The sequence below is a fragment of the Phaseolus vulgaris genome, chromosome 7 (assembly GCF_051622355.1).
Source record: "Phaseolus vulgaris cultivar YP4 chromosome 7, ASM5162235v1, whole genome shotgun sequence".
In the NCBI taxonomy this organism is placed as follows: domain Eukaryota; kingdom Viridiplantae; phylum Streptophyta; class Magnoliopsida; order Fabales; family Fabaceae; genus Phaseolus; species Phaseolus vulgaris.
The window spans coordinates 12,187,290-12,214,902 of NC_143504.1; the positions used below are offsets into that span (position 1 = coordinate 12,187,290).

Genomic DNA, 27,613 nt, shown 5'->3' on the forward strand with positions numbered 1-27,613 from the left:
TTTATTAAAAATAATTAATATTTCTTAACGCTTTATAAAAAAATAATAAACCAATCTTTCTTCTACGAATCTTAATGCTTTATAAAAAAACTAATATTTGAATTAAATAATTTTTATTTTATATTTTTGAAAAAAATGTATTTATATTTGAATTTTTTATATCCTCTTTAAATAGTACACATCAAAAGATTGAAATAAGTATTTAATTTTTAATTTATAGAGAAACTTGACAAAAGGTTAACCATGACTTAATTAAAAACATGTTTAATTTATTAGATACCCATATTACTTAAATAAAAGTTGGTGAAATATTAAAAATATGACACTTGTTTAAGCCTAAAATAACACATTAATAAACTATCATTTTAAGGTTTAAATTATCTTATATTTATAGTATATTTATGAATTTCGTTCTTATTTCCTGTTTAAAATAATTTTTTGAAGTTTTTGATAAAGTTTATAAATAATTAACATTTCCTGTTAATATTAGGTTTTTATTGTTACGAGTCTCAATTACAATTTTTCATCTGATATGTTTTATTACGACTACAATACAAACATAAAATTAAGTCAATTTGATAGGATAATGAAAAATGATGTTGACTTCGACATCATGCAATTTGGATAATAAAAAATTTGCACATAGTTGACCCACGAGTACAAACTTTAATTCATAATGTTGGATTTGATCACATGTTAAACTTAACATATATTCATATCAATTATCAATTGATATCAACATTAGTTGAACGATGAAGAACAGAAACATACACCTTTCATTTTCCTCTTGAGAATGCACAACCATTTTAAAGGGCGTTGTATTGTACATTTGTCTCCAATTGATGGAAGACCTACAACTGGTGTGACATTTAGTGACTTTGTTTCAATGTGTGAACAACTACTCGATCTATTACCAATTGCATAAGTAGTTAAAGGAAATTCAATAAAAGTGTCTTGGCTGACACTACAAGAAAAACTCAATTTATTTACGGAAGAATTTCGTAGGTAACAACCAAAATCCGTAGGTAAATCAACATTACCTATGTATTACCCACAAAACAAAATTCGTATGTAATGTGGGCGTAAGTAATTTACCTACGGAGAGTGTGTTCGTGGATAACGAAAACAGTAGTTACCTACCAACTCCAGTTTGTGGGTAAATCCATAGGTAGTTCATCATATTTTATTTTTAAATTTTTAATTATTATTTGAATCTTTTTTATTATTTCCAAATATTACTTGCAAATATTATTTATGTCTATTTTTAGGATTATTATTGACAATTGTTATACATGCTATTATTGACAATTGTTATACATGCTATTATTGACAATTGTTATACATGCTATTATTGACTATTATATTTTTTGAGTGTTTCTTGATAATGAAATCAAGCTCATTATAAGTGAACACACACAAGCACATATTTTGACACTAATCAAAAGTTTGTTGATGTCGAATAAATCAGCAACTAGAGTTCATTTGATGTATCTTTTGTTATTGACTAACCTTAATTACGTGTCAAATTATAGTTAGGACTCAACTATTTTAGCATGTCTTTATCATTTGCTATATCATGGCATTGACTTCAACCAACAAAATATTGGAGGTTGCATGCTATTATTGCAATCAAGAGCTTGTGATCATATAACATGTATTTCTCCCACAATTGAGCATTTAACTACTAAAAACATTGAAGTCGATCTTGCATTTCCACTGGTGAAAAGGTTAATTTTTTACCTTTAACAACGTAATTGAATGTAACACTTATATTTTTTTGTTCATTAAGTAATTATTCTTTATCATAGATGATCTCGTCTAGTACAAAGGACAAGGACACCTATATATGAACTTCATCTTTTATGAAACACATTTGACCACTTGCAAACGAAGGAGATATTCTTTCTAAATTCAATTGTTACATTATTCTCCTCATAGTTATTTTGCCACACTCCTCCTAATAAAATATTTGTTTAAGTTTTTGTGGACTTGTTATTATGCAGATAACATCAAGTGTTTGATCACTATTGACGTCCCTTTTGTCAATCGTGAAATTGTTCCTCTTATATGTTTTTCCACGGTGAAGTTTCATAAAGATGATAAGTCATGAGGCAGTTTGGACTTCACCAATGTATTCCTACAGACCCGTTAAACTTAGATCAACTTCATAAAGATGACATGAGAGAAAGAACGGATAGATATTGGTTGCAATATCGTGAAAAGTGGATCACCATGTAGAATGATCAACATAAACGCCTAATTTAAGGACACCAGTTCTTAGAAATAGCTATTTGCGTGACACTCCACAATATATGCAATGGTACATCCAATGTACTATTTGGTACATAACACCTCAACAAACATATGTTAGAGGACAATGTAAGTTTATTTTCTATTACATTTGATTATGCAATTTTTAATCAACTAACCATTACTTTTCCAACAGTATGACACATCACATGCCCTTGAACAAGCACAACCCAACCACAATATTAACATATTGGATCTTCAACTAGTGATCAACAATTTCAACCACAATATATTGATTGTTTTAGTTTTCAACCACCTCCAATGTTCATATGCATGGGTAACATTCACACTACGCTTGGTCAATCATAATTTCAACATCAAGTTTCTTCCACATATAACATGTTTCCATCTTAGTCAAATTTTTCGTCAATTCCATCACATAATATATTTGTCACTTCTTCGACCACCCTGCTATTTGTAAACAATCCAATACCATCTATAAACCATGTCTTCACAAATTTCCGATGAATATAGTGGAGACGATGAAGAGGAGCATGATCAAAATGAACATGGAGCACCAGTTTCACTTGACATCTCAATCATTCATCGAACATGGAACACATAGAAGACCAGAAGGACAACGTAAAATGCCACCTTATAACACTAATTATCATAGATAAATGTTTGTATTGTTCTTATTAACGATATTTCTATATTTCTTTTAATTAATCTTATTTTAATAGTAACATATAATTTAGTGAGACTGCTTTAAATTTTTAAAAATTGCATTCAATTAAAATAAGTGATTTTATTAATTAATTAATTATTTTACTGTTTTTTAGAAAACGTATTTAAAATATTTTTGACTTCATTAATATTTTAAATTATCCAAAATAAATTCAATTAATATATAAGTATATAATTAATTAAATTATCTAAATTTATAAAAGTTAAAAATATAAAAATATAAAAAAGAAAACAAAAAGAACGAAAATCATGCTAGCAAGTACGACTTAAAAAAAATTAAAAAACATCCTAGCAAACACGACTTCCTACATGAAAAAAAAAAGTCGTGCTTCTAAGCATGACTTCAACATAAATATGATAAAGATTATACAATTAAATTACAACACAATTAAAAAAAAAACAAAAACATGGTTGGTGATAAGACTTCAACACAAATGGAAAAAAAATTCTTATGAAATAAAAAAAAAATGATTAGAACTGAAAAATCTTTCTTCCAAATACGAATTCTTCGTTTTAAAGTCATTTTTACCAACAAGACTTATTTAACTGTGTAATTTTTTTAAAAATTATCCATTTCAGTAAATTTGGACTATTTGTGTAAAATTTCCGCACGTGCAATGAAGAAAATTATAAGGATGATAACTATATGTGGATCTTGAAATGTTTGGAAATGGAGTAGAGACAGAAGTAGGAAAGAGAGAACAGAGGAGGAGGCAAAGCATAGAATAGAGAGCTGAAATAGTTTTAATTTCAGGAGTCACAGACGCATGTGCAAGTTATTTTTCTTTCACGGTATCAGTTACAGTTACCATCTATCTATCACTCCACCACGCATACTTAAAACTAACTCATTAGATGCTAAAAGATAATAATAAAATTTTACACAGTAATAATGCTACACACGCATGAAGGTTGACATAAAACTGCACAGGAATCTACTATACATTGCTGCTCACACTGCTTCTGCCACTGTTCAAAATCGCATAAGAGATAACGCCAAAATATATCATATAATAATGGAACAACCTCTCACTTCAATATTCATTTTCATCTCTTCTCTCCTCTTTCTTACTTAGTTCCTTCAATGTTGAATTTCTCAGCCAATGTTTATTGACTTCTTTTATATAACTTTTAGAATTTCAACAGTATTTTAAAAAAATTATGAATTTTCATATTATCATAGTAGTGTGCAACTCATTCAATTATTGACTTAAAAGCTAACTGTACCAAAACATCATCACAATTTTTTCTCCAGTACCATAGCATCTCCATGATTCATTGCTCTTCTTTCGGCATATTTAATCAGCTTTCTCTCTCTTTTTTATAAGAAAAAAAACTCTCTCTCTATGTTCATCTGAAGTGTGCACACACGCATACACCCAAAAGTGAGAGTGAGTGTGCGATGGTACAGTCTCTTTCCATATCAGACTGAGACAGTAAACACACAAAACTATAAGTGAGAGTGGTAATATGAACAGAGTAAGTAGACATGGAGAACTGTAGAAGACGAGGCGTGTGTCGCTCTCCCACTTAGTTATCACCAGAGAGACTGTGATGGCGATGTAAAAGTACTGCATGTAATGAAACTCAACTCTTTCAACTTTAACTATTCCAATTCCTACAAGTATCAAAATCTTTACGGCACGTGTACACCACTTCCATTTTCATATTCATTACCAACATATAGTGATCACAATCAATTATCATACAACTACTTAACTGATGCATTCCACTATATATCAGAATCTATGGCTTTATATATGATATGCTAAACCTCTTAACTACATGTGTATATAATTGCCTTGGAGTTAGCAAAGTAGAGAAACAAAAGCTTACATTATGATAAAATGCGTTAATAATCAATAAACATATAGCTATAAATGAAGTTTAGTTATGTGTAAATATAGGTGCATGCATGGCGTGAATATACATAATTTAAAATGATGAAAATGTGAATGTGGGGGCAGAAGGTGGGAAATATGGGGCGATTGTTGTGGTGGCAATTAGTGAGGTCATAACTTGAGGCATCTCGTGAACAGTGCAGTACGATCCTCCCTTCCATGCTTCCAAGGTGGAGAAAACTGAAAGGGTGCAGCATTAATGGGTTGAAAATAAAGGGGTGGTAGGGCCATGTGTTTGATTGGACATAGCCCTAAAACTTGGAATCTTTGAGTAACTGTTCAACCATCTCATCAATGGAGAATTGGCATAGGGTTCATTAATTCAGGGGTGATCCACCACAACTAAAAAAGGTGGCGAAAGGGTCAGGTGGAAGTTCCAATTTGGTTAATCTAGACTCGTTTCAGTATACCAACTGCATGCCTAGACATTGATATCTTCTAGGCTCTAGGTTGTTGTTCTCCTTTACTCTACTCTACTCAGGACTCTAGTTTCATCAGAAGAAGATAATAAAGTTTGTCCAATGGAGACTACTCAACACCTCACTGTTTCAACAAGGGTAAATTCATTCACTTTGTAGAAGAAGAAAAAAAAGAAATATCATTTTCTTTAAGTAGAAAATCTGAACAATACTTTATAAAGTAGTTTAGATTTATTTCTTTTCTGACATTTTTAACATAAAATGTTTTTTTTTTCAAAGTCAATTTATTTTACCGTTATAACTAATGTTTCGTGAATACTTCATAATCGATAGAATATTTGTCTTAATTACGGTGGAAAAATCAGGTTTATAGTTACTCACACTATAAAAAAAATTAGTATTATTTACGGATTTTTATCCACGGATGTGAATTCGTAGGTAAATTCAGCATTACCTACCAACTATTACCCACATATCTTATTATCTACCTACTTTTACCCACGAATCTTTATTACCAACCAACTATTATCCATGGATCTCTATTACCTACCAATTATTACCCACAGATCTCTATTACCCACAAATCTCTATTACCTACCAAATATTACTTACGGATATCTATTACCTACCAACTATTATCATAATATTATTATAATATGAATAATTATAACGTCATAATTAATATTCATAAATAACAATAACTAATAATTATCATAACTAATAAGTATACATATTATTAATATTATAAAATTAATAATATTATTAGTATTATATTTATAATATTAATAGTGTTAATGATATTAATAATATGAATAAAATTAATAATATTAGGAATAATAACATTAATAATATAAATAATATAAATAAAAATATTAATAAAATTAATATTAATAATATTAGATATATGAATAATGTTAATAATTTTTATATTATTAATTATATTAATATTGATAATCATATTAATAAGTATAATAATAATCATAACATGACAACAAAAGCTTAGTGATGTAATTGTTAAAGCTTCTTTGGTCATTCTTTAAGGGACTTGGCTTCAATTATAATTGTCATAGCATATATAATAATTTTCAATAATAATCATAAAAATGAGTATAAAATAATATTTGTAAATAATAATTGAAAATAAAAAAAAATATTCAAATAATAATTGAAAATTTAAAAATAAAGTAGGTTGAATTACCTATGGATTTACCCATGGACACATTACCTACAGACTGAAGTTGGTGGATGACTACTGTTTTCGTTACCCACGGACACAGTGTCCGTAGGTGAATTACCTACGCCTAGATTACACCATGGATAATCTGTAGGTAATGTTGATTTACCTACATATTTTGGCTATTACTTACGGAATTCTTTTGTAGATAAATTGAGTTTTTTTTGTAGTGTCATATTTTTTGTGAAGAGAATGCATGTACTGATAAGTTGACTAATTTAGGATTTATTCATAGAGAATTATTTCCTTGGTACAATAGATTTCCACCTAGTCTGTTCTTAGAATTCTTTATGAATAGGGTATAGTCTACATATGTTTTTGTTAATATATGAGTTTTGGTCTAGTTCCCCATACTTTTTTTATATTTCCTTTCTTTTTTCTTTTTTTAATAATACTTTTTTTATGTGATGACATATATTTAGTAATGTATAATGTATTGATCGTATGCAAGGTTTATAAAAAAAAAATCAAAGAAAAAAAATAAAAATTATATATATATATATATATATATATATATATATAATCTCTTACACATATCCAAACATTACACATTATTTATGGCAGGTAGATGATACTTACCAATCTTGTATATATCTGCGATGTGTCTTTCTTGATTGTCTCTAAAAGCATCAATTTCCTCTTTTATATGGGAACGTTTACAAACATAGATATTTCTATTACCACGTGATGCAAGTAGTCAGGGTACCTACAATATAGGCAAAATAAAATATCTAGCTAAACATTAATGTTCCAAGTATTTGACATATCCCTCTCAATGAAATCATTTGGGAATTTCATGTTGAAAGTTTCTATCAATATATAATAATAAGAAGAAGAAGAAACAAGTTCTAAAACAAAATTTCTTTAGTGAGATCATACACTTCTTGTGGAGATTTTGAGCGTTGGCAAATTGTGAAGTCTGGTGACTTCAATTTTATTGAACTTGGATTGGGAAGACTACTCCAAAATTAGTCTTTTACGTTTTAGGTCACACCTAACAAAGATAATGAAAAAAAATATACGGTAACATTTTTATAAGTAATTAGAACTGGTTGCATGTTGTTTGAACTGCCACACAAAACTTGACATTTACGTCGGAGTGTATATTAGTTCGACATAGATTTCAAGTTTTAGATTAAATCACTAATAGTTCGATATAAAATTAATCAAATTAGATTCCCAATTTTTATTATAAAAAAAATTATTAAATATAAATTAAGTTTAAAAATTAGAATAATTAGTTATTTTGACTAAATTAAAGACTATTTTATAAATTAAAAAATATCTTGTTATCTAAATTAGTTTTTATTATTATTAAAAAATTATAAAATAGTTTCTAAGTTGTTATCTAATCATTAACTACCAAAATTTTAGCTATTTATTACTTTATATTTTAAATTAGTCTTTATTAGTCTTTTAGATAGGGGTGACAAAGTGGGGCGGGACGTGCTGAAAAAAACGTGGGGTGGGTTGCTTATTTCAACCTGCTGGCCCGCTTAAGCCCGCCCCGCATAAACCAAAGTCCGTGCAGGCCAAGTACGGACCAAGGCGGGTTGGTCGGCATAACCCGCATTAAAATGTAGAATTTTTTTTTTGTACCTCCATATTTTCTTCATGTAGCCTCTTATTTCACATTCTGAAAATTTTAATAACATCTTACTACGCATGTCTCGTGAAAATAATATTATGAGACCATTTACCTAATGCATCTAAATAATAAAAAAAATCAAAGTTTTTATTTATTTATTTTTTAAAAAAAAGAATATTTCTTATGCGGGGCGGGCTACAAAACTCAGCCCGCAGATTCTATGCACGGCGGGCCAACCCGACCCTCTTTTTGTGGGTCAAGTGCGAAGCAGACCAGCCCACATTGTCACCCCTATTTTTAAAGATTAATTTAGAATCTAAAATATTAGTAGCTAAAATTTTGGTAGTTAATTTATATATCAATTTAAAAATCATTTTATAAATTTTCATTAATAATATAAACTACTTTTGATACCAATAATTTTTTAGTCTCTAAAATAGTATCTAATTTAATCAATATAGTGAATAATTATATTTTGTCTCTAAATTTAGTTGTTATTTAATTATTTTCTTGTAATGTTCTTCTTTCTCGCATGATTTCTTTCTTTGTACGTTTTCTTTCTTCGACAACAATTGCATGGGTGTTAGTGAACATTTCATACTGTTTTTGTAGTCAAAATCGGTGGTTGCGGGTGTTTTTTGGTGGTAGGCATTTTTCTCCGATTGCATTGGAGTTTTGGTGGGCTCAAGTGCGCCATTTAGGCAGGTGATTGTATGTGGGATCTCAATCACAACAATGCATTAATGTCTCCATTGATTTTGTGTTTCTAATTTGTCGTTGTTGTTTTATCATTTACCCTTTTTTTTCGTTTTCACTTGTTGTATCCATTGGTGTACTTTTGTGTTTTGTACTATTAATTTGATTTTGTAAAATCCATTGAAAATAACTAAAAATTGATTTTTTACCCAATTTTTTTTTGGTAACTTTTAGTGTATATTTTATAGTATATTCCTTATATCTAATAGAATAGTATATTTTTTTAGATAAAAAATTTGTTATAGAAAAATTTCAAATACTCATAAATTATGATAGAAAAATCGGATTGATACACAATTAAAAATGAAAGTTACTTGACGGACGAGGAGAATAGATTTTGTTAGTCAATCAAAATCTCCAAATTTCCTTCCTTTACTACAAGTATTTTTTTTTTGTATTTTGGAGGCATATTTTAGATTTTAGTTATTTAATTTACGTATATATACTTTCTGAAAATTCTATATTTTTTTATTGTGTTTCCTTGTACAAAGTAGAGATTTATTTATTTACATATTAGATATTTCATTGCTTGTTCAAATGTTTTGTGATTTTATCACTTTTCATACTATTATCATTTGTATTTGATGTTGTAGAACAAGCTCATTACAATTTATATTTTTCTATAAATTATAAATGAATTTATGGATGAATTGAAGACTATTAAAATAGATGCTTGTAGAAATGATGAGTGGGTGTGGGTAGGTGATATCTCGAATTGTTTTACTGTTAATTCTGCTTATAAAATCCTTTGCCAACAAAATAATTTGCAGTCACATTCATGCTCTGATTTCAATTTTGATTCTTTTTGGAGCCTAAAAGCACTACCATCAGCACATTACTTTGCCTGGCGTGTTTTATTTGGTAAAATTGCAACATATGATAATTTAGTACATAGAGGAATTCATGTTGGAAGGGGAATGTGTGTCATGTGTGGGTCTGAGCTTGAAACAGTAAATCATCTTTTCTTCACATGTAAAGTGACTTCTAAAGTATGGTGTATGTCTGATGTTTGGGCTGGTAGAGCTTTGTATTAATGTATATGAATGTTTAAAATCAATACATTGATGATTAACACCCTTTCTTTGCTTTTTGTTGGATTCTTGGTTTGCATGAGAGTAATGTCCTTGGGGTACAACTTTAATCATAATGGATGCTTGGAAAATGCAGTAGATAGCAAGGAGACAAAGTCTTTCTTTTGAGTTGATACGCCTATAGTCTGGAATTGGATTAAGTTGCAGGATTCCTTGATAGCTATTTTGGTTTATGTATTGACATCTTGTTGTTTTTAAAGAGGTTAAGATTAACAGATATATGTGTAGAATATGTCTATGTTTAGGCATGTTATCTGGAAACCTCCTTTCTCTAGTATAAGGAATTGTGTAAATGGATTGGAGGACCCCTAGTACTTCTATTTATTAAATCTTTATTGCTGATTAAAAAAAAAAATATTTCAAGCTTTACTTTTACGCCAAATTCAATGAAATATTTTTGAAAGAAATTCCAGAAATTTACATAAGACCTAATCCAAATTCAACGTAAATTTACCTCCGCTATTACATGGTCTGATTTATCTTATCTTATGTAAATTTATGTCTCATACTTCTACGTCGAATTCTTGATAGACATAAATATCCAACGTAAATGCTAGTTTTGCATCAGTACAAAAATCAATTTTCATTTTATCGTTTTTATTTTTTATTCTCATATCCCATTTTATGATATAAATTTCTATAACCAATATACTTTTATTTCTATATTAATAAAAAAAACGCAATAGTAAGCATGGTAGATTTTCAAATCATCAATTGTTAATGTACATTTAATGCACATATAGACACTAAAAGGATTTTCTAATTAGATATCTATAAGTCAGAATAAATATATATATACATATACGTTCTCATATTCTAATTTATGAAATGTTTTTACTCCATAATATATTCAATTTTATGAATTATTTATTTACTTTTATTAATCAATATTTATTCTGGAATAAGTATTTTTTTTAGGAAAGATAAGTGTAAGTGTTCACTAATCTTTGTAAGGTTTGCAATACCTTACATTTAAAGGGACCTGTCTAGTAATTTGCAACCTCAACTTAAATGTCAACCGATCACACCATGCAAGTAGACTTCATGTAATGTCAACTAGGCATCATGTATGTATGAATGCACACACAATTGACACCTCAATACAAAATTAATATAATTCATTGATAATATAATTTTTTTTCATATGTTAAAGTAGTACCATATATATATATATATAAAATTTTTTAAGTAGGTTCATTCTTTTCATTATTCTTTCATTCACTTATGATATTTATAGACCGCGAGAAGAGTAAAGTTATTTTAATCCAATTAATGTGTTATTTCTCTCATTCGAAAGCTAATAGAATTATATAAAACATTACCGTATATTGTACCTAAAATTAAGAATAATGTGATTTTTTTTTCAAATTTTGATAGTTTGACTTTGTTCACTAAAATGCGTATAAAACTTAATTTTTTAGTGAATCTAATATATTCGTTAACTGACTACAATAACTTTCATATATTCATATATGTCACTTTTTTCTAATTTGGTCATCTAAGTGACCTATTAGGTTACTCGTTTTGCTCAACACAATTTAGTTTGTCCAATGATTTTTGGTTCCATAAAACTAGTTCAAGGTCATCCAACAATAGAATTCTCTAGAAAATCACTTATATACAATTTTGCTAGCAGGGTTGTATTGCCCAACAAGTTTGCAAATTTTCTACTCGCAATTTTAGGATTCTTCAAAATAAAACTTACTTCCATCACTTTCAATCTCTCAATCACCCACAATTATCTTAAAACTCTTTAAAATATATAATACAAGTTCAAAACAACATAACTTTAAAACCAATTTAAAAAGTACAAATTTAAACCTAGTGATTGCCAAAAATCAAAATCAAGTGTTTTTTTTTTTACCTAAAGCTTTGAGACCTTTTGTTGACAAGAAAACTAAAGAAAGAAACTTGGTGACTCGAGAACTCTTTTGTCCATCACTTAAGTTTTGATATATTTTCAAGGTTTCAACTTGAACTGTAGTAACCCTCTATTAAGGTCCACTTAGGTTCTCCTCGATTGCTTGTGTTTATCTAACTACTTAGCGCAATTGTTTTTCCTTTATCAAAATTCTCTACTGAATGAAACCTATACAAGTTTATTACTCAAATAACTCAAGTTGGATAATGGATCTTGATAGTTCTTGGAGTAATGGATCTTGACCATGTGTTAAGGATAGACTCACCATCACCTCTTCCATATGAGAGTCCATATGAAAATAAAAGGAAAATGGAATTGTGAGAGAAGTCAAATCACATAAGTCTAATTATCATGAAAAAGTTCATTCAAGAAGCATTTTTTGACACAATTTCTAAAAGCATAAATATAGTTAGAGTTTCTTGCGGAAATTGAAAAGACTTGTTAAGAATGAGAAGTCTGAGATAGGTAGACTCTTAACAAACCTAATTTCAAAGAAATATATGGATAAAGGCGACATCAAAGAGTGTACCATAGAGATGTTTGATATTGCTTCAAAACTAAATGCACTTAAATTATATTTTTGAAGACTTTTTAGTGCATTTAGTCCTAATTTCTCTTTCTAAGCAATTTTGTCAATTAAAAGTGAGATATAATTGCTAGAAAGAGACTTGGTCTCTGAATGAGTTCATTTCACATTATGTTATAGAATAGGAAAGATTGAAGAAAGATAAGACAAAAAAGTTCTTATCTTGCCTATACTTCAATGAACAAGGGTAATTGACTAAAAGGATAAGGAAATTACAACTGCATCTCAAAAGAAATAAAAAGATAAATAAAATGAATACGAAGGCAATAATTGTTTCTTTTATGGATCTTTAAAATATACAAGTTTTATGATATCATAACTAAGTCAATTTTTGTATCAGGAAATGCTCAATTCTTTGAGGATGTCAATTTTGCAAAGGGAGATTTAGTTAAAGGAGTTTATTTTTCAGGAAGAATATATAGATATTCTCAAAAATTTTATTATCATTGGGCATGATCCTTTTCCTGAGTTTGTTCAAGACACAAATCAACACAATGTAGAACATTTTATGCAAGAAGTTGTTTCGAAAGAATAAACTCTTCCCCCTCAAGAACCTATGTCATTAAGAATATCCATTGGAGAAAGAATAATAATGTCATTTGGCACATTTCAATATTGATTTACATTAGATAAAGTAAAATATAAACATTGTTACAAGGGAGTTGGTCCAATACGACCAAACTTTCTAAATTCTCACTTGTCATCAATGACCTTGACCAAACATGACATCACACGGTGTTCTTAATCCAATAAAAGAGAAATTTTGGAACATTGTTATTATAAAAATAAGGTCAACTACAAGAAAAAATCAATTTATCTACGGAAGAATTTCATAGGTAGCAGTCAAAATCCATAAATAAATCAATATTACCTACGGACAGTGTGTTTGTATGTAACAAAAACAATAGTTACCTTCCAACTCCAGTCCATAAGTAATAGGTAATTCAACATATTTTATTTTTAAATTTTTAATTATTATTTGAATTTTTTTTATTTCTAATTGTTATTTACCAATATTACTTATTACTTATATCTAATTTAGGATTATTATTGACAATTATTATATATGTTATTATAATTATTATTAATGTTAGAAATAAACTGCACTTGGTGGAACGGAAAGTCAAGTCCCTTGAATGATCAAAGAAACTTTAAGCATTACACTAGTCAAATTTTGTGGTTATATTATTATTATTATTATACTTATTAGTATGATTATCAATATTAATATAATTAATAATATTAAAATTATTAATACTATTCATATCATAATACAATTCATATTATTATTTTTATTCATCTTATTATTATTATTCAAATTAATAACATTATTAGTTTTATAATAATATTATTCATAATATTAATATTATTATTAATATTATTGTTAATATTACTAATATTCATAATTTATACCTATATATAAAGGGGATTTTCCATTTTAATTTTAACTTGTCTTTATCGTACACATATTTGCTTTTATTTTATTCTTATATCAATATTTTATTTTATTATTTTATTTTGGTTGTTTTATCATTTTATAATTACTTAAATGTAAAACCAAAAAAATATAATATTAAATTTGAAAGAAATTATTTGAGAGATGTGGACTACACTTATATATGAAAAGAATAGTAAAAAAACTTTGAATTGAAACTCCCTCATATGGACAAAAAGGCACAGTACAAACTTTGACAAAAGTGTGAGAAAAAAAAACTGAAATTTGTTGTTTTATTCCTGCCAAAATTTAATATTTAAAAGATACTAATACACATATAATAATAATAGAAATAAAAAATGTGAATGCATAGAATTAAGAACGCACGTGTTTCTCTTAGTATTTATAATATTAATATTAAGAATATTATTAATATTATTAAATATTATTTATATTATTAAATATTATTAATATTATTAAATATTATTAATATTATTAAATATTATTAATATTATTAAATATTATTAATATTATTAAATATTATTAATATTATTAAATATTATTAATATTATTAATCTTATTAAATATTATTAATATTATTAATCTTATTAAATATTATTAATATTATTAAATCTTATTAATATTATTAAATATTGTTGATATTATTAAATATTAATATATATGAATATTAGTTATGATTTAATAATTATTTATATTATAATAATATTTTTAATATTATGTATATAAATATTATGATTAATATTATTTATATTATTAAAAAATTTAAAATTATTAAGATTATTTATATTGTTAATATTGTTAATATTATTAATAAAAAAATTATATAAATAATTAATAATAATTTTGAATATAGATTTATGGGTAAATTTTGTGGATAATGTAAAATTTACCAACGGATTAAGATCTGTGAGTAATCATTTGTAGATAAAGCTGAATTTATATATGGATTTAGATTTGTGAGTAATATTTGTAGATAATGCTGAATTTACCCACGGAATTAGATTAGTGGATAATATCCCTAGATAATGTTGAATTTACCTATGATACTAGTCCGTGGGTAAAATTTCGAACATAAATCTTATTCTTTTTTGTAGTGGAACCTACTTCTCGATAAGGATTTGGAAAAATCGTCCACTTGTAGGAAGAACTAAAAGGGATCATAAGGAAAGTCTTCAGTTGGCCGATTAAAGACAACCAACCTACCTGTCTCCAAGCCTAAAACTATAGTAATGAAGAAAAGTTGTGGTGTCGCCTTCAAGGACAATACCGAACATAAAATCCAGAAAGCTTGGAGTAACACCTAACTATTTAGATGCAACTATGTCAATGCGACATTCAAAGCATGAAACACTCATGTTGTGAAATCATCTAATGAAAAACAAACATAAAGGTCCTTTAGTAAACATGAATATAAAAAAATCTATAGTCAAATATTTTCACCATGCAAAACATTATTAGTCGAAGAACATTGACACAAAGCTATTATAGCATATGGAATCTCGAGCTTCAAAATATCAACACTCTTGATGAATGAATGTAGTAAGAACAACCACCAAAACTTAGAAAAATACTTGTGAACCCAAGAATCGATCCACTCATAATCACTCCTACGCCTACTCCTCAACCTTGTCCATGATTATTCCAATCTCTATTCTCTCCATCACTGAACAACTCTTAACTAAACTCACCAACAAAGCTAATTAATTCCACATCACTCAAAAATGTTCATCTATCTGCACCCTTATACTCGTCCAACGACCATGAGGACGAATAAGTGTCAAAAGAAGACATTATTTACCTCAATGAAAAATGCTTAAATATCTCAAATTTGGTAATGTCTTCAACAAAAATACAACAAATAGCAATCACATAAATAACCGACAAAGCCCACATTTATAAATGTAGAGGGACGGAAAGCAAGCGAGCTATCACAACCTTCCAGCTACAACTCATTTCTCCTTTAACGACCACATCCCTAAAATGCATAGCTACTAGCACCTTCTTTACTTTTGGAAGGTATTTATCCTCCTTGAGTTTGCAAGGTCAATGCACCACCTGAAACTAATAGGGTCCCAACAAAGGAAACAATTTTTTTCTTTTAAGTCTCTTCATAAGCCTATTCGAGCTTGGAGGGTCAGTGTACTATATAAGGTAGAGACAACCTCGATAGGTTGAGATAGATCTCGACAATAATATTAGGACAAATTTTCCCCAATAATAAAGATGAACGACATACTTTTGACACACTTAAATGTTACATGTCTCTTCAAATAATTAACCAAACACGATTAACAACGACATTATGCTTAAATAGTTCCAAAATCACAATTAAAGGACACTTGGACCTCCTTAAGAAATTTGTATAAGTACATGTCCATAAAAAAATAATACAAATAGGTGAGTCTCTCAAGGTAAAGAGAAAGTTCCATCTAATTTGAGTACCGATCATTGTATCTTGATAAAAAAAACTAACTTGAACATCGAAGTATCATTACAGGTATCTCACCATTGAAACTAAAAAATCAAGACCGAGATTTTAGAGAAAGGACCAAAGAGCATCCAATGAGTGGTTTTGTAGAATTATCCCAACCTTATAAAAATAAAATCTACCAATAATTAAAACTTTAAATAAATAAAAAAATACACTAAATCACAAAGTTATTCGCTATATTAATTATTGATGGAATATAATAATAATTACTTTAAATAACCATTTTATTATTTTTAGTATTAAAAGTGGTTTTCTTATATTTAATATTCATTATGATGTTTTGGTATCATGTATGGACTTCTTACAATCAAGTTGGCTGCAAGAAAATATCTCTAAGCAAAAGAAGGATGGAAAAAAATGCATGCACCGAAAGAAGCAAGAACAAGAAAGAGTAAGAGACGGACTTATAGAGTGGTTATTTAGAGGAAAATAGTGTTAGTCTCTTTTATTCCAGGAAAGTAGAGGAATTGATTTAAAGCGTATATTTGGATGTGTTATGAGTTAGGTGAAATGATGCAGAAAGTTATTTGGGGTTAGTTAGAGGAAGGAAGATGAATTGGTTAAAGGCATTTGCAGAAGGGAAGAAAGGATTGAATGGAATGGGCCAAAGAGTACAGACAGAAGCAGTGTAGGTGGTGCATGAGTATGCTTTGTGAATTTAGTTTATCAGAGACTTCAATGTGGGGAAAGCCAAAGATAACTTTGCCATTTTCTTCTTTTTCTACCTCACACCAAATTAACTTAATTCCACTAACCCTACACTGCACAACTACCATCATCATTCATCTCTCACTGCCCCCTCTCCAACTATTTCTCTATCAATCTTCATATCCAACTATTTCTCTCCAATTTAATCACCATTTATCTAATCAAATCATTTAACTAATAACAATATTTAATCACACTATTCCTCATTTAATGACTTTTCTACTTCACATTATATATTTTCTTTTTTAGATAAACATTAACTTTCCTTACATTTTTAATAAATAAAATTTATTCTGTTTCTGTTTTTAATATAATGACATCCGTATCCTGTTTTTTTCTTTCAAAATAACATATATTTTCTTAAATTAAAAATTCAAGTTTTAAAATGTAAAAAATAAAGAATATACTTTGTAAAATAAATTGAATTGTTTTACTATGAAAATTTTGTTATCGTTTTACTAAGATCTATTTAAATGATGTTGAGATATTGTTCGGACGAGCAGATATTGTCGCAAAATAAAAAAATTAGATTAGTCATTTTATCTAGTAAGCTGAGTACTTTTATACTAATGTTTTCTAAAAATGTAGAAATTTTATATTTTTATGAGAAATTATAGTTTATTGAAAAATGATTTTATGATATTTTAATTGTATAATAACTAAACCATTTTTTTAAAAAAAAATATTTCTATTTTCTATTGTTGATTTTTATTTTTAATTTCTATAATTCGTTATCTAAGATTTGGTTAATATGATATTTTAAATTAAATAAGTGAGGTTAGTGTCACCTTGTTAAATACAATTGAAGGGAACATCATTTATTGAGTGAATATATATTTAAAAATTAGAATATATATATATATATATATATATATACATGTCATTTTACTAAAAGTTAAATATGAAATTTAAAACTAGAAAAATGTGCATGTGATTTAACATTAACTCATATCAGTAGAATTTTTTTGCTAAATTATATTCTTAGTATGTCAATAAGTGCATCATTTTGTGTAGAAAACATATGGTCTCTCTTACAATAAATTAAAAAATCAAGAAAAATAACTAGTAATTAATAAATCCGAAAATGAATTTGTATTTCTTAGAATTAGAAAAAAAATAGATTAATTTATTTCTTATATAAATTACGGGGAGTAAGAAACATAAGAAAAAAAAAATCACATGAATATAGAACTTTATCACAAATTGGCTTTAACTGAGCAGGTTCAAAAATGGAGTATAAATAAAAATTTGAAGTTAGAATTCTGTTTTCAGTACACAACTAATAAAAAAAAATAGAGATAAAAATGGAGCAAAAATACTATATATGGGTTGCACATGGAACAAAGTCTAAAGGCCGTGTTCAAATGGGTTACATATTACTAAAGCTGGCCCATCTAACCGAACGGAGAGGAGGAATAAAGAAAGAGCTTATCATTATTGGGCTCAAAAAATAGTAATGGGCCTCATCATCGTAGACCCATTATTACAACTAATAAATGATAAGCTAGGAATTTCCTCACTCTATGAATAGACTTCTAATGGAAACATGTTCTTCTTAGCTTCAACATTTTGCATCATTACATAAGCAACGTGTTTCTTTTATCCTACTTTCCTTTTTTACCTAATAAGTTTAATTTTAGTTATTTCTTCTATTAAAAAGTTAATTTAAATTTTTTTTTTATAAAATGAGAATTATTTCTATTTATATAATATAAATTAAAAAATCTCCAACATTCTTTTTTTATTTTTCCATGAATTTCATAGGACCTAGGAAACCCGATCCACAATGTCTACAATAATTAAATACACACATGTTTTATTTTATTTTTCCTTGTAGAAAACTCAATTTGTTTGATAAAACTCTATCGCGAAACCATCACAAGACTAACATGTGAAAGCTTTTAGAGTGATGGCTTCATCCCCACAAAATTATATTGCACTCCAACATCACATGCCGCACATTTAGAAGAAAATAATACACATGCTCAACATAGCTACCTTTTTTACCTAAAGAAATAATAGAATAGAATAAAAGTGATTTGTTCTTTATTCATTTCCCAAAGAAGGCTTACAAATTGATGCTCAGAAATAAATAAGTCTATTAGCATCGCAGGGGAATTCTTTTTAAAATATAATATACTTCTTATATAAATTTGGTTTCATAAAAATTGAAGGATTTAAAATAATAAAAAATAATGTGTATAATATATATATATATATATATATATATATATATATATAGAAAATTACTATTATAAATTTTTTAAATAATAATAAAATAATATTGACAATTATCATTTATCACCGCATGAAACCTTCTGGTTTTCAGTAAAACCTAACACACAATTCATCAATAAGTAGTAGTGATAATAATGATCATAATAATAGCACCAAAGTGCACCACTTTATTCATTCATTTTTTTATAATAATAATAATAATAATAATTTAAAGTACACCAAATAAAGTAATTAAAATAATAATTTAGTAATATATACTAAAATATTAAAGAAATAAAAATAATAATTAATTAGTAAAGAATGACATAATCTAAACTATTTTTTCTGAAAAAAGATAAACTTTAAAGCTCAATGGAATAATCTACCAAAAAAAGTTAACTGCTTAAAGCGAAAATCATAACAAGAAAACCATACTAAAATCATACTTTAAACCTTAATGAATCTCTGATTGTAACAAAAGATATTTATTTACTATTTAAAATTCAGATTTAAAATTTTAAATATTGGAGCATTAGGCAAAATATTTCACTAATTTGATGCGCATGAACAAAGATTTTACTACACTAGTGCAGATAAGTTAAACAAATGCGGCTATTTTAAATTTACAAATGCGGCTATTTTAAATTTACAAATGCGGTCATAGAACCGCATTTGATCAACACGCATTTGTAAATCTGGAATTTACAAATGCGGTCCTATGACCGCATTCATAAATCACATTTACAAATGCGGTCATTTTAGGTAACCGCATTTGTATATTATTCTGAATTAGGGAGTGGGTTTGGGGTTTAGGATTTATGAATGCGGTCTTGGTAAAAACCGCATTCATAAATCACTATTTACAAATGCGGTCATTTACTAAGACCGCATTTGTAAATGCGAATTCACTATTTACAAATGCGGTCTTGGTAAATGACCGCATTTGTAAATAGTGTTTTTTTTTTTTTTGGTACATCCTGTTTTGTGCAGAAACCATATATTTAAATAACCTGCATAATGATTAAACCCAGCCAGACAAATACAAAAATGTAGTAACCAATTGAAATCATCAAAATGTACATTTACAAGTGATCAAATTACATATAATAAAACCACTAATGTTGTTTACTTATGCTAGAGTTATAAAAATTAATGAAGTATGTGGACCAAGAATCTCTAACATATGAAATGCCTTCCTCACTCATTGGTGTTTCTTCTGTGAATAACTGCATTGCAAAGTTGACATAAATTAGTTTCTAGATATATATATATATATGTTCAAGAATTATAAAAATGATTTAACATATACCTCCTTCCAACCAGTTTTAACACCTAGTCTTATAATGGTAATCATCCATTGCATAATGTAATAGCCACACTCATAGCTTCCTGGTTGTTTATTACACTATATAATTCAATAAAAAGTAATATGTTAGTATATTGATAAACAATGATAATAGAGAAAGAAAAAAATTACAAACCTTTACTCTTATGTAGTTCAAATTATTTGAACTGGATCGACCTTTTAGGATGTTATATCCACGCCATGAACTGGTTAATACAAAAAACCTCGTTAGTAGATGGTTAATTAGTAACATATACAAAGTTAAGTTTATACTATACTTACGTATCAATGATATCCTTAAATTTTGTGGGCATCTTCTTGTGTAGGGAACAGAACCACACAGCAGTCTTATCAACCATTGATAAGACAAGTAACTGCCAATGATGCCTATATGATCATTGAAAAGAGTTAGTAAATATTTAAAACATGAAATAATAATAATTGATGACATATAATTAAACTTACTCATTAATGTAAGGGCATAAATAAATTTGTTTTCCCTCTTTTTCCAGGATGTTAGTGATGTATGCTTAAGTCTCAGTTGAGTTTGGTCCAACGGGATTAGTATATGCAGGATCTACGAATCCATACATATTTTCCTTCCCCTCAGTGATACAGACTCTATGCAAAAACCTACAAGTTTTTAGTTAAAGCATAATCAATAATAATTTAACATAAAGTAAATTGAATAATAGGTAAAGATACTTACATCATAAAAAATTGAATTATACTTATATTGAGCTCCTGGTTCCCAGATATAAATTCTGATAAATCTGTGTTGTAAATCATCAGTGGCAGTTCAGTGTTGATTTGAAAAAATGTATTATCCCACGGAACTGGAAAAGGATCATTGCCAATCTGACTAGCAATGAGACGTAGGGAAGCCATAGGATCGTCAACTGGAACCTCACGCTTCTTTTTCGGAGTTGGTGGCTGAAAAGGTTCCTACAAGATAAACAACATTTGTATTAAATTATATGTAATATATAAATATAAATAAAAAATAATATAATGAAACGAAATTATTACATGAGGTTCGGGCATAGATCGAATGAGCTCTCTGGGCTAGGCAACGAATGTCTGAAATGCATCGGCCACAGTGGTTACCTCATCTGAAGGTAGTGGAACACGAGCATCAGGAAATCGTACTTTTTCAACAGTTACCTTCGCCACATCAGGGGAGAGAGGAACGTTATGTAAGGTGGTGGCGTTTTTATAGACTTTTCCAAGTGCCACCACCCGAGGAAGTTTGCCGCCCACTACCAGTAGCTCACAATCCTCTGTCTGCCCATTGATATCATCCCCTGATGTTGGAGGAGCCGCACAACTCCCCTTTGTGCTCTTGGGAGTGGGACTAACAAGGGGTTCAATCGGCTCAGCACAAACTTGTTGCGATAGAAACTCTTGTCGCATTCGATCATTCTCCTTTTTCATCTCCAGCCACATCAAATCAGTCTCCTTTCTCATCTCCTCCATTATTTCTTCACGTAACTTAGTCTTCATTTGAGTTTCCTTCTTGGAGGAGGAGGATGGTTGTCGTTCTGAAACTCCAAAATAAAGTTTAATTCCGACCCCTTGTCCAGCGGCACGAACACGACCAGAGTGTTCAGGTCGTCCAATTGCTTCAACCAGGATATCGTGACGACCTTCAGCAACAAATGTACCGTCGGATTCCAAGGAATCCTGCAAGAGTACACAAAAATCATATTTTCAATCATTAATATAATTAATGCTTTAAAAAAATTGAAAATAACAAAAATAACTTACAATTTTTTCGATTATAACCCCGGATTGCTCGGAACTTGGTGCACCCGACTTTTTAATTCGGGCCCTCTTCCATTTTTCATGGCGAAAAGGTGGTGGAGGAGAAGTGACCCCTGTTTCCACATTCTCAGAATACGTCCCCTGTTGAGATTTCTCCTTTTCCACCATCAGTGTTTGCTCAAGTTTTCTATACCCCGAACGAGACATAACGTGCGGGGTAAGATTCTTCAAAGCTATCTCTTGAGCTTTCTTCCGACGATCCTGTCATAATTGAAATAAACAAACTGAAGTAAATAAGATAAACTTATTAATGTTATATAAACAAAAAAGTTACTTCACTTACCATCCAAGCCTCATTTTCACGGCTTTCTCTAAAAAGACGCCATGTCTCTTCATCAATATGTTGGTACTTTAAACATGGATTTTCGTCTTTAAGGTCGCCAAAAATGTATCTCGATGTCAGTCTTGACTTAAAGGTACGAAATTTAAGTGCGATATTGGATAATATCTTTGATCGAAGCGGTTCCACATCAGGAATGTCAAAGTTTGCCTGCAAAATAACATCATGAAATTAAAATTAATTAATCAATATTAAAAAGCATTATATGATAACAATAATAATGTAAAGCTTACCAGAACATCCTCCCATAGCATGTTCCGATCAACCTCTGAAACCTCATCCCATGAATTAATCAAAATGGAGAGCCTCTCACGAGAAACAACTCCAAGATAGCTCATAAACTCATCTGCCTTAGGACCAAAAGCCACTCCAGTGTTGACGTCAATGTCAACATGTGTCTTCTCACCAGCAGCACGTCTCAATGCAAGACGCTTCAATCTAGTAGGTCCTCTACTACCTCGCCCAGATCGAGGTCTGACTGGAGTCTGGTCGTCATCCATGTCTCTGTTAAAAAATAAATGTTTATTTACATAAAATTAATACATAAAATTATAAATGTTCATATAAAAATAATACATAAAATTATAAATGTTTATTTACATGTTGCATGTGGGTTGAATGTTTATATGTAAATTCCTTCACTGTGGTCTTTACGGGTTGCATGTACATCATCAAGTACATCGTCATCTTTATTAGTTATCATTGGTGTGAATGAACGAGTTTCGCCATATTCAATATCATCTATGGCTTCCCCTTGTTTTTTCCCGTGTAAAACGACATACCAATGTTCTGACGTAGGATCTTTCACATAGAAAACCTGAGATGCTTGTTGAACCATTATAAATGGCTCATCTCGATACCCTATCTTTCGAAAGTCCACTAGTGTGAATCCTGATTCATCAATTTTAACCCCACTTTTATTATCAACCCATTTACACTTGAAAACTGGAACGGAAAACTTAGTGTAGTCAATCTCCCATATCTCTTCTATAAACCCATAGTATGCCATTGATCCAAGTACTGGATTTGTATCTTTCGAAGTCGAAAACTGCATTGACTCGGCTTCAAGAGTAACACCAGAATTTTGAACTGTACTCTTTTCATCCAGGGACTTCGTGTAAAATATACAATTATTCACTTCGTACGCTGTACATGAAATGACATCAAACTTCAATCCAGCAGCCAACCAAGTCAAGGTCTCTGATGCCGTTGAATCCTTGAACACCTTATCTTTAAACCAAGGCATGAAAGTTCTATTATGTTCCATCAAGACCCATTTCTCTGCTTGTCTTGGGTTATTTGCCTTCACAATGGCTTTATGAGCTTCTATGTAAGGTACAACTTCATCTGTGTTATTCAATATGTACAAATGTGCTTGCAAGACTTCTGATCGAGATTTGCTTACAATATTCACACCACGTAAACATTTACTTGTAGAACGCCTGTGGTGCCATGAATTAGCTGGAACACCTATTGGATTTGCTTTTGTCATGTACTCTGAACAAAATTCAATACTTTCTTCAGCTATGTACCTTTCAATCATTGAAGCCTCTGGACGATGATGATTTTTCACATAACCTTTCAAAATTTTCATATACCGCTCAACAGGATACATCCATCTTAAGTACACTGGTCCACACAATCTAACCTCTCTTACCAGATGCACCACTAGATGAACCATGATGTCAAAAAAAGACGGAGGAAAAAACATTTCCAATTCACACAAGATAACAACAATTTCATTTTGAAGTTCATCTAGTTTTGAGGGATCAATGACTTTACAACAGATGGAAGAGAAGAATGAGCACAAACGGGTTATGGTGTGTCTAACATTTTTTGGTAAGATCCCACGGATAGCTACCGGCAACAATTGTTGTATCAAGATGTGACAATCATGAGACTTCAACCCAATTAACTTCAAATCTTGCATTGACACTAGACTCTTCACATTTGAGGAATGTCCTTGTGGCACTTTCACACCCTTTAGACATTGACAAAAACTAATTTTTTCATCTTTTGACATTGTGTAACAGGCTGGGGGCAAATATGTACGCTTACCCATTTGTATGGGTGCCAACTCGCCGCGTATGTTCATCTCAATCAAATCTAAACGAGCATTTAGACCATCCTTCGTCTTCCCGTTAATGTTAAGAAGTGTACCAATTAAGCTATCACACACATTCTTCTCAACATGCATTACATCTATACAATGTCTGACTTCTAACCTCGACCAGTACGGAAGATCAAAGAAGATTGATTTCTTCTTCCAAATATTTGTCACAGATGGCTTTTTTTTGGACTTGCCGAAGGTGTGGTCTATGTTATTTACCTTTTCGTAAACCTCAACACCGGTTAATGGAGTTGGTGGACCACTACCCTCTTGGTGTCCATTAAAGGCTTTTTTCAACCTCCGGTAAGGATGATGACTTCTAAGAAACCTCCGATGCCGAAGATATACTGTTTTCCTTCCATGTTTCAATTGTTGAGAAGCAGTGTCTTCTTCGCATATTGGACACGCTTTGTGACCCTTAACACTATAACCTGATAAGTTACCATATGCCGGAAAGTCATTGATGGTGCAAAATAACATGGCATGAAGCTTGAAAGTTTCATTAGCAAATCCGTCAAATACATCGACACCCTGGTCCCACATTAACTTCAAATCTTCAATTAGGGGACTTAGATAAACATCAATATCATTCCCTGGTTGTTTCGGACCGGATATCATCATAGACAACATCATGTATTTTTGCTTCATGCACAATCCAGGAGGTAAGTTGTAAATAACTAGTAATACAGGCCATGAACTGTGATTTGTACTCATATTACCAAACGGATTCATTCCGTCTGTAGCTAAACCAAGTCGGATATTTCTTGATTCTTTACCAAATTCTGGAAAGTCATCATCAAATTTCTTCCATTGAATAGAATCAGCTGGATGTCGGTACATGCCATCGCATTTCCTCTCATCTGCATGCCATCTAAGATTCTTAGCATCGTCTGGGTTTGCAAACAAACGCTTCATCCTTGGAATGATGGGAAGATACCACATAACCTTCATTGGGGGTCCATGCTTTTCCATGTCATCAATAGAATCATCATCTTTTTGTTTCAACTTATAACGTGATAACCCACACCTCGGACAACTTTTCAACAATTCAAAATCTTTCCGGTATAATATACAATCATTAGGACATGCATGTATCTTTTTGTACTCCATACCCATTGGACAAAGAATCTTTTTTGCCTCGTAATTACGATTAGGTAGACTATTTCCCTCTGGAAGCATATCCTTCAACAGCTGGAGCAATTCCGTGAAGCTTTTATCAGTCCATCCGTTTATTGCCTTCAAATTCATCAATCTTAACACCGCCGACAACCGTGTGAAGTTAGTTGATCCAGGATACAAAGGAGTCTCTGCATCTTTTGACATACTTTCATATCCATGCGCTTTTGCAAAACACTCAGCTCCCACATCACGAATCATGTCCTCCAATCGATCATCATCTCCATCATCGTGTACTGCTTCATCCATGGTAGAACCCACATATTCTTCAGTTACGGAAACACGTGGTAAATTTAATAATTCACCATGCCATGTCCAAGTTGTATAAGATCGAAGAAACCCATCACATAGCAGGTGTTCCCTCATGATATTCACATCCAGTATCCTTCCATTCAAACAGTTAACGCACGGACACCTGATCTTTGCTCCATCATGACCACTAATAATCGCGTTACGCTGCGCAAATTGTATAAATTCCTCTACTCCCCTTTCGTACTCATCACTTATACGAACAACATTAATCCAACTTCGATCCATTATATATTCTGGAATATAGTTAGGATTTTCTAATAATTAGTATTCTCTTCAATCTCACACATTTGCCGAGGGTCGAACACCCCCGGACTCAATCCAAACACGATATTTCTATTCTAAAAGTAACAATAACTAACATAACATAAAACTTTTATTAAAATGTAATTAACAACTAACTAAATATTTCACTTCTAAAATTAAAATTCTAGAACAAAGTTTAATACACTATAGAATTATAATTCCATAAAGATTAATATCATATTCATTTTTATTTAAGTAAAAGTAGTTTAAAGTGACAATTATAAAAAATAAATGATGCCAGGGAAAAAAAGAAAGATATGCAAAGAGAAAGTGCAAAAAATAAAAATAATTACAAAAATAGAATTTATATATAATATAAATTTAAGAAAATAGAAATTATATAATACAAAAATTCAAAATACACACAAATATATAAATTATTAGTTATTAGTTATACATTCCAAGTTATATTAGTTATTAATTAAATATATATTATAATACAGAAAAATAAAAATTCAAAATATTAAATATGAATTCAAAATTTTAAATATAAATTCAAAATATTAAATAAATACAACACCAACCTTTAGGTTGATGGTGATCGGAGACGAAGACGAAGGCGTAGGCGCAGGCGGTGGCGGAAGCAGTGGCGGTGACGGAAGCAGTGGCGGTGGCGGAGCAGAAAAAACCAGAGAACCAATAGAACAGTAACCACCTATATGCAGAAAACGAGTAAGGAAACGAAATGACAATGCCAAGGAAGTGAATAATGACAATGACAAAAACGAAAACGAAAACAAACGTTGAAGCAGAGAGAGCTGAAACTTACAATGCAAAGCGGAGAGAGCTGAGAACGTTGAAACGAAGAGCGGAGAAGACGAAAGTGAAAGTGAAAACC

General features: G+C 29.8%; 2 protein-coding genes across 2 annotated transcripts; both read right to left on the reverse strand.

Moving 5' to 3' along the window:
- Positions 1-21,190: 21,190 nt before the first annotated feature.
- LOC137828726 (uncharacterized) lies at positions 21,191-21,769 on the reverse strand. Its single transcript, XM_090305211.1, has 3 exons — positions 21,740-21,769; positions 21,420-21,655; positions 21,191-21,343 (listed from the first exon to the last, which is right to left on the reverse strand). The coding sequence occupies exons 1-3, from the start codon at positions 21,752-21,754 to the stop codon at positions 21,241-21,243; spliced, it is 354 nt and encodes a 117-aa protein (XP_090161337.1). The 5' UTR covers positions 21,755-21,769; the 3' UTR covers positions 21,191-21,240.
- A 6-nt stretch (positions 21,770-21,775) lies between these two features.
- On the reverse strand, positions 21,776-27,336 carry LOC150025787 (uncharacterized). Its single transcript, XM_090304733.1, has 5 exons — positions 27,300-27,336; positions 23,108-23,378; positions 22,818-23,024; positions 22,478-22,735; positions 21,776-22,393 (listed from the first exon to the last, which is right to left on the reverse strand). The coding sequence occupies exons 2-5, from the start codon at positions 23,372-23,374 to the stop codon at positions 21,776-21,778; spliced, it is 1,350 nt and encodes a 449-aa protein (XP_090160859.1). The 5' UTR covers positions 23,375-23,378; positions 27,300-27,336.
- Between the last annotated feature and the right edge of the window lie 277 nt (positions 27,337-27,613).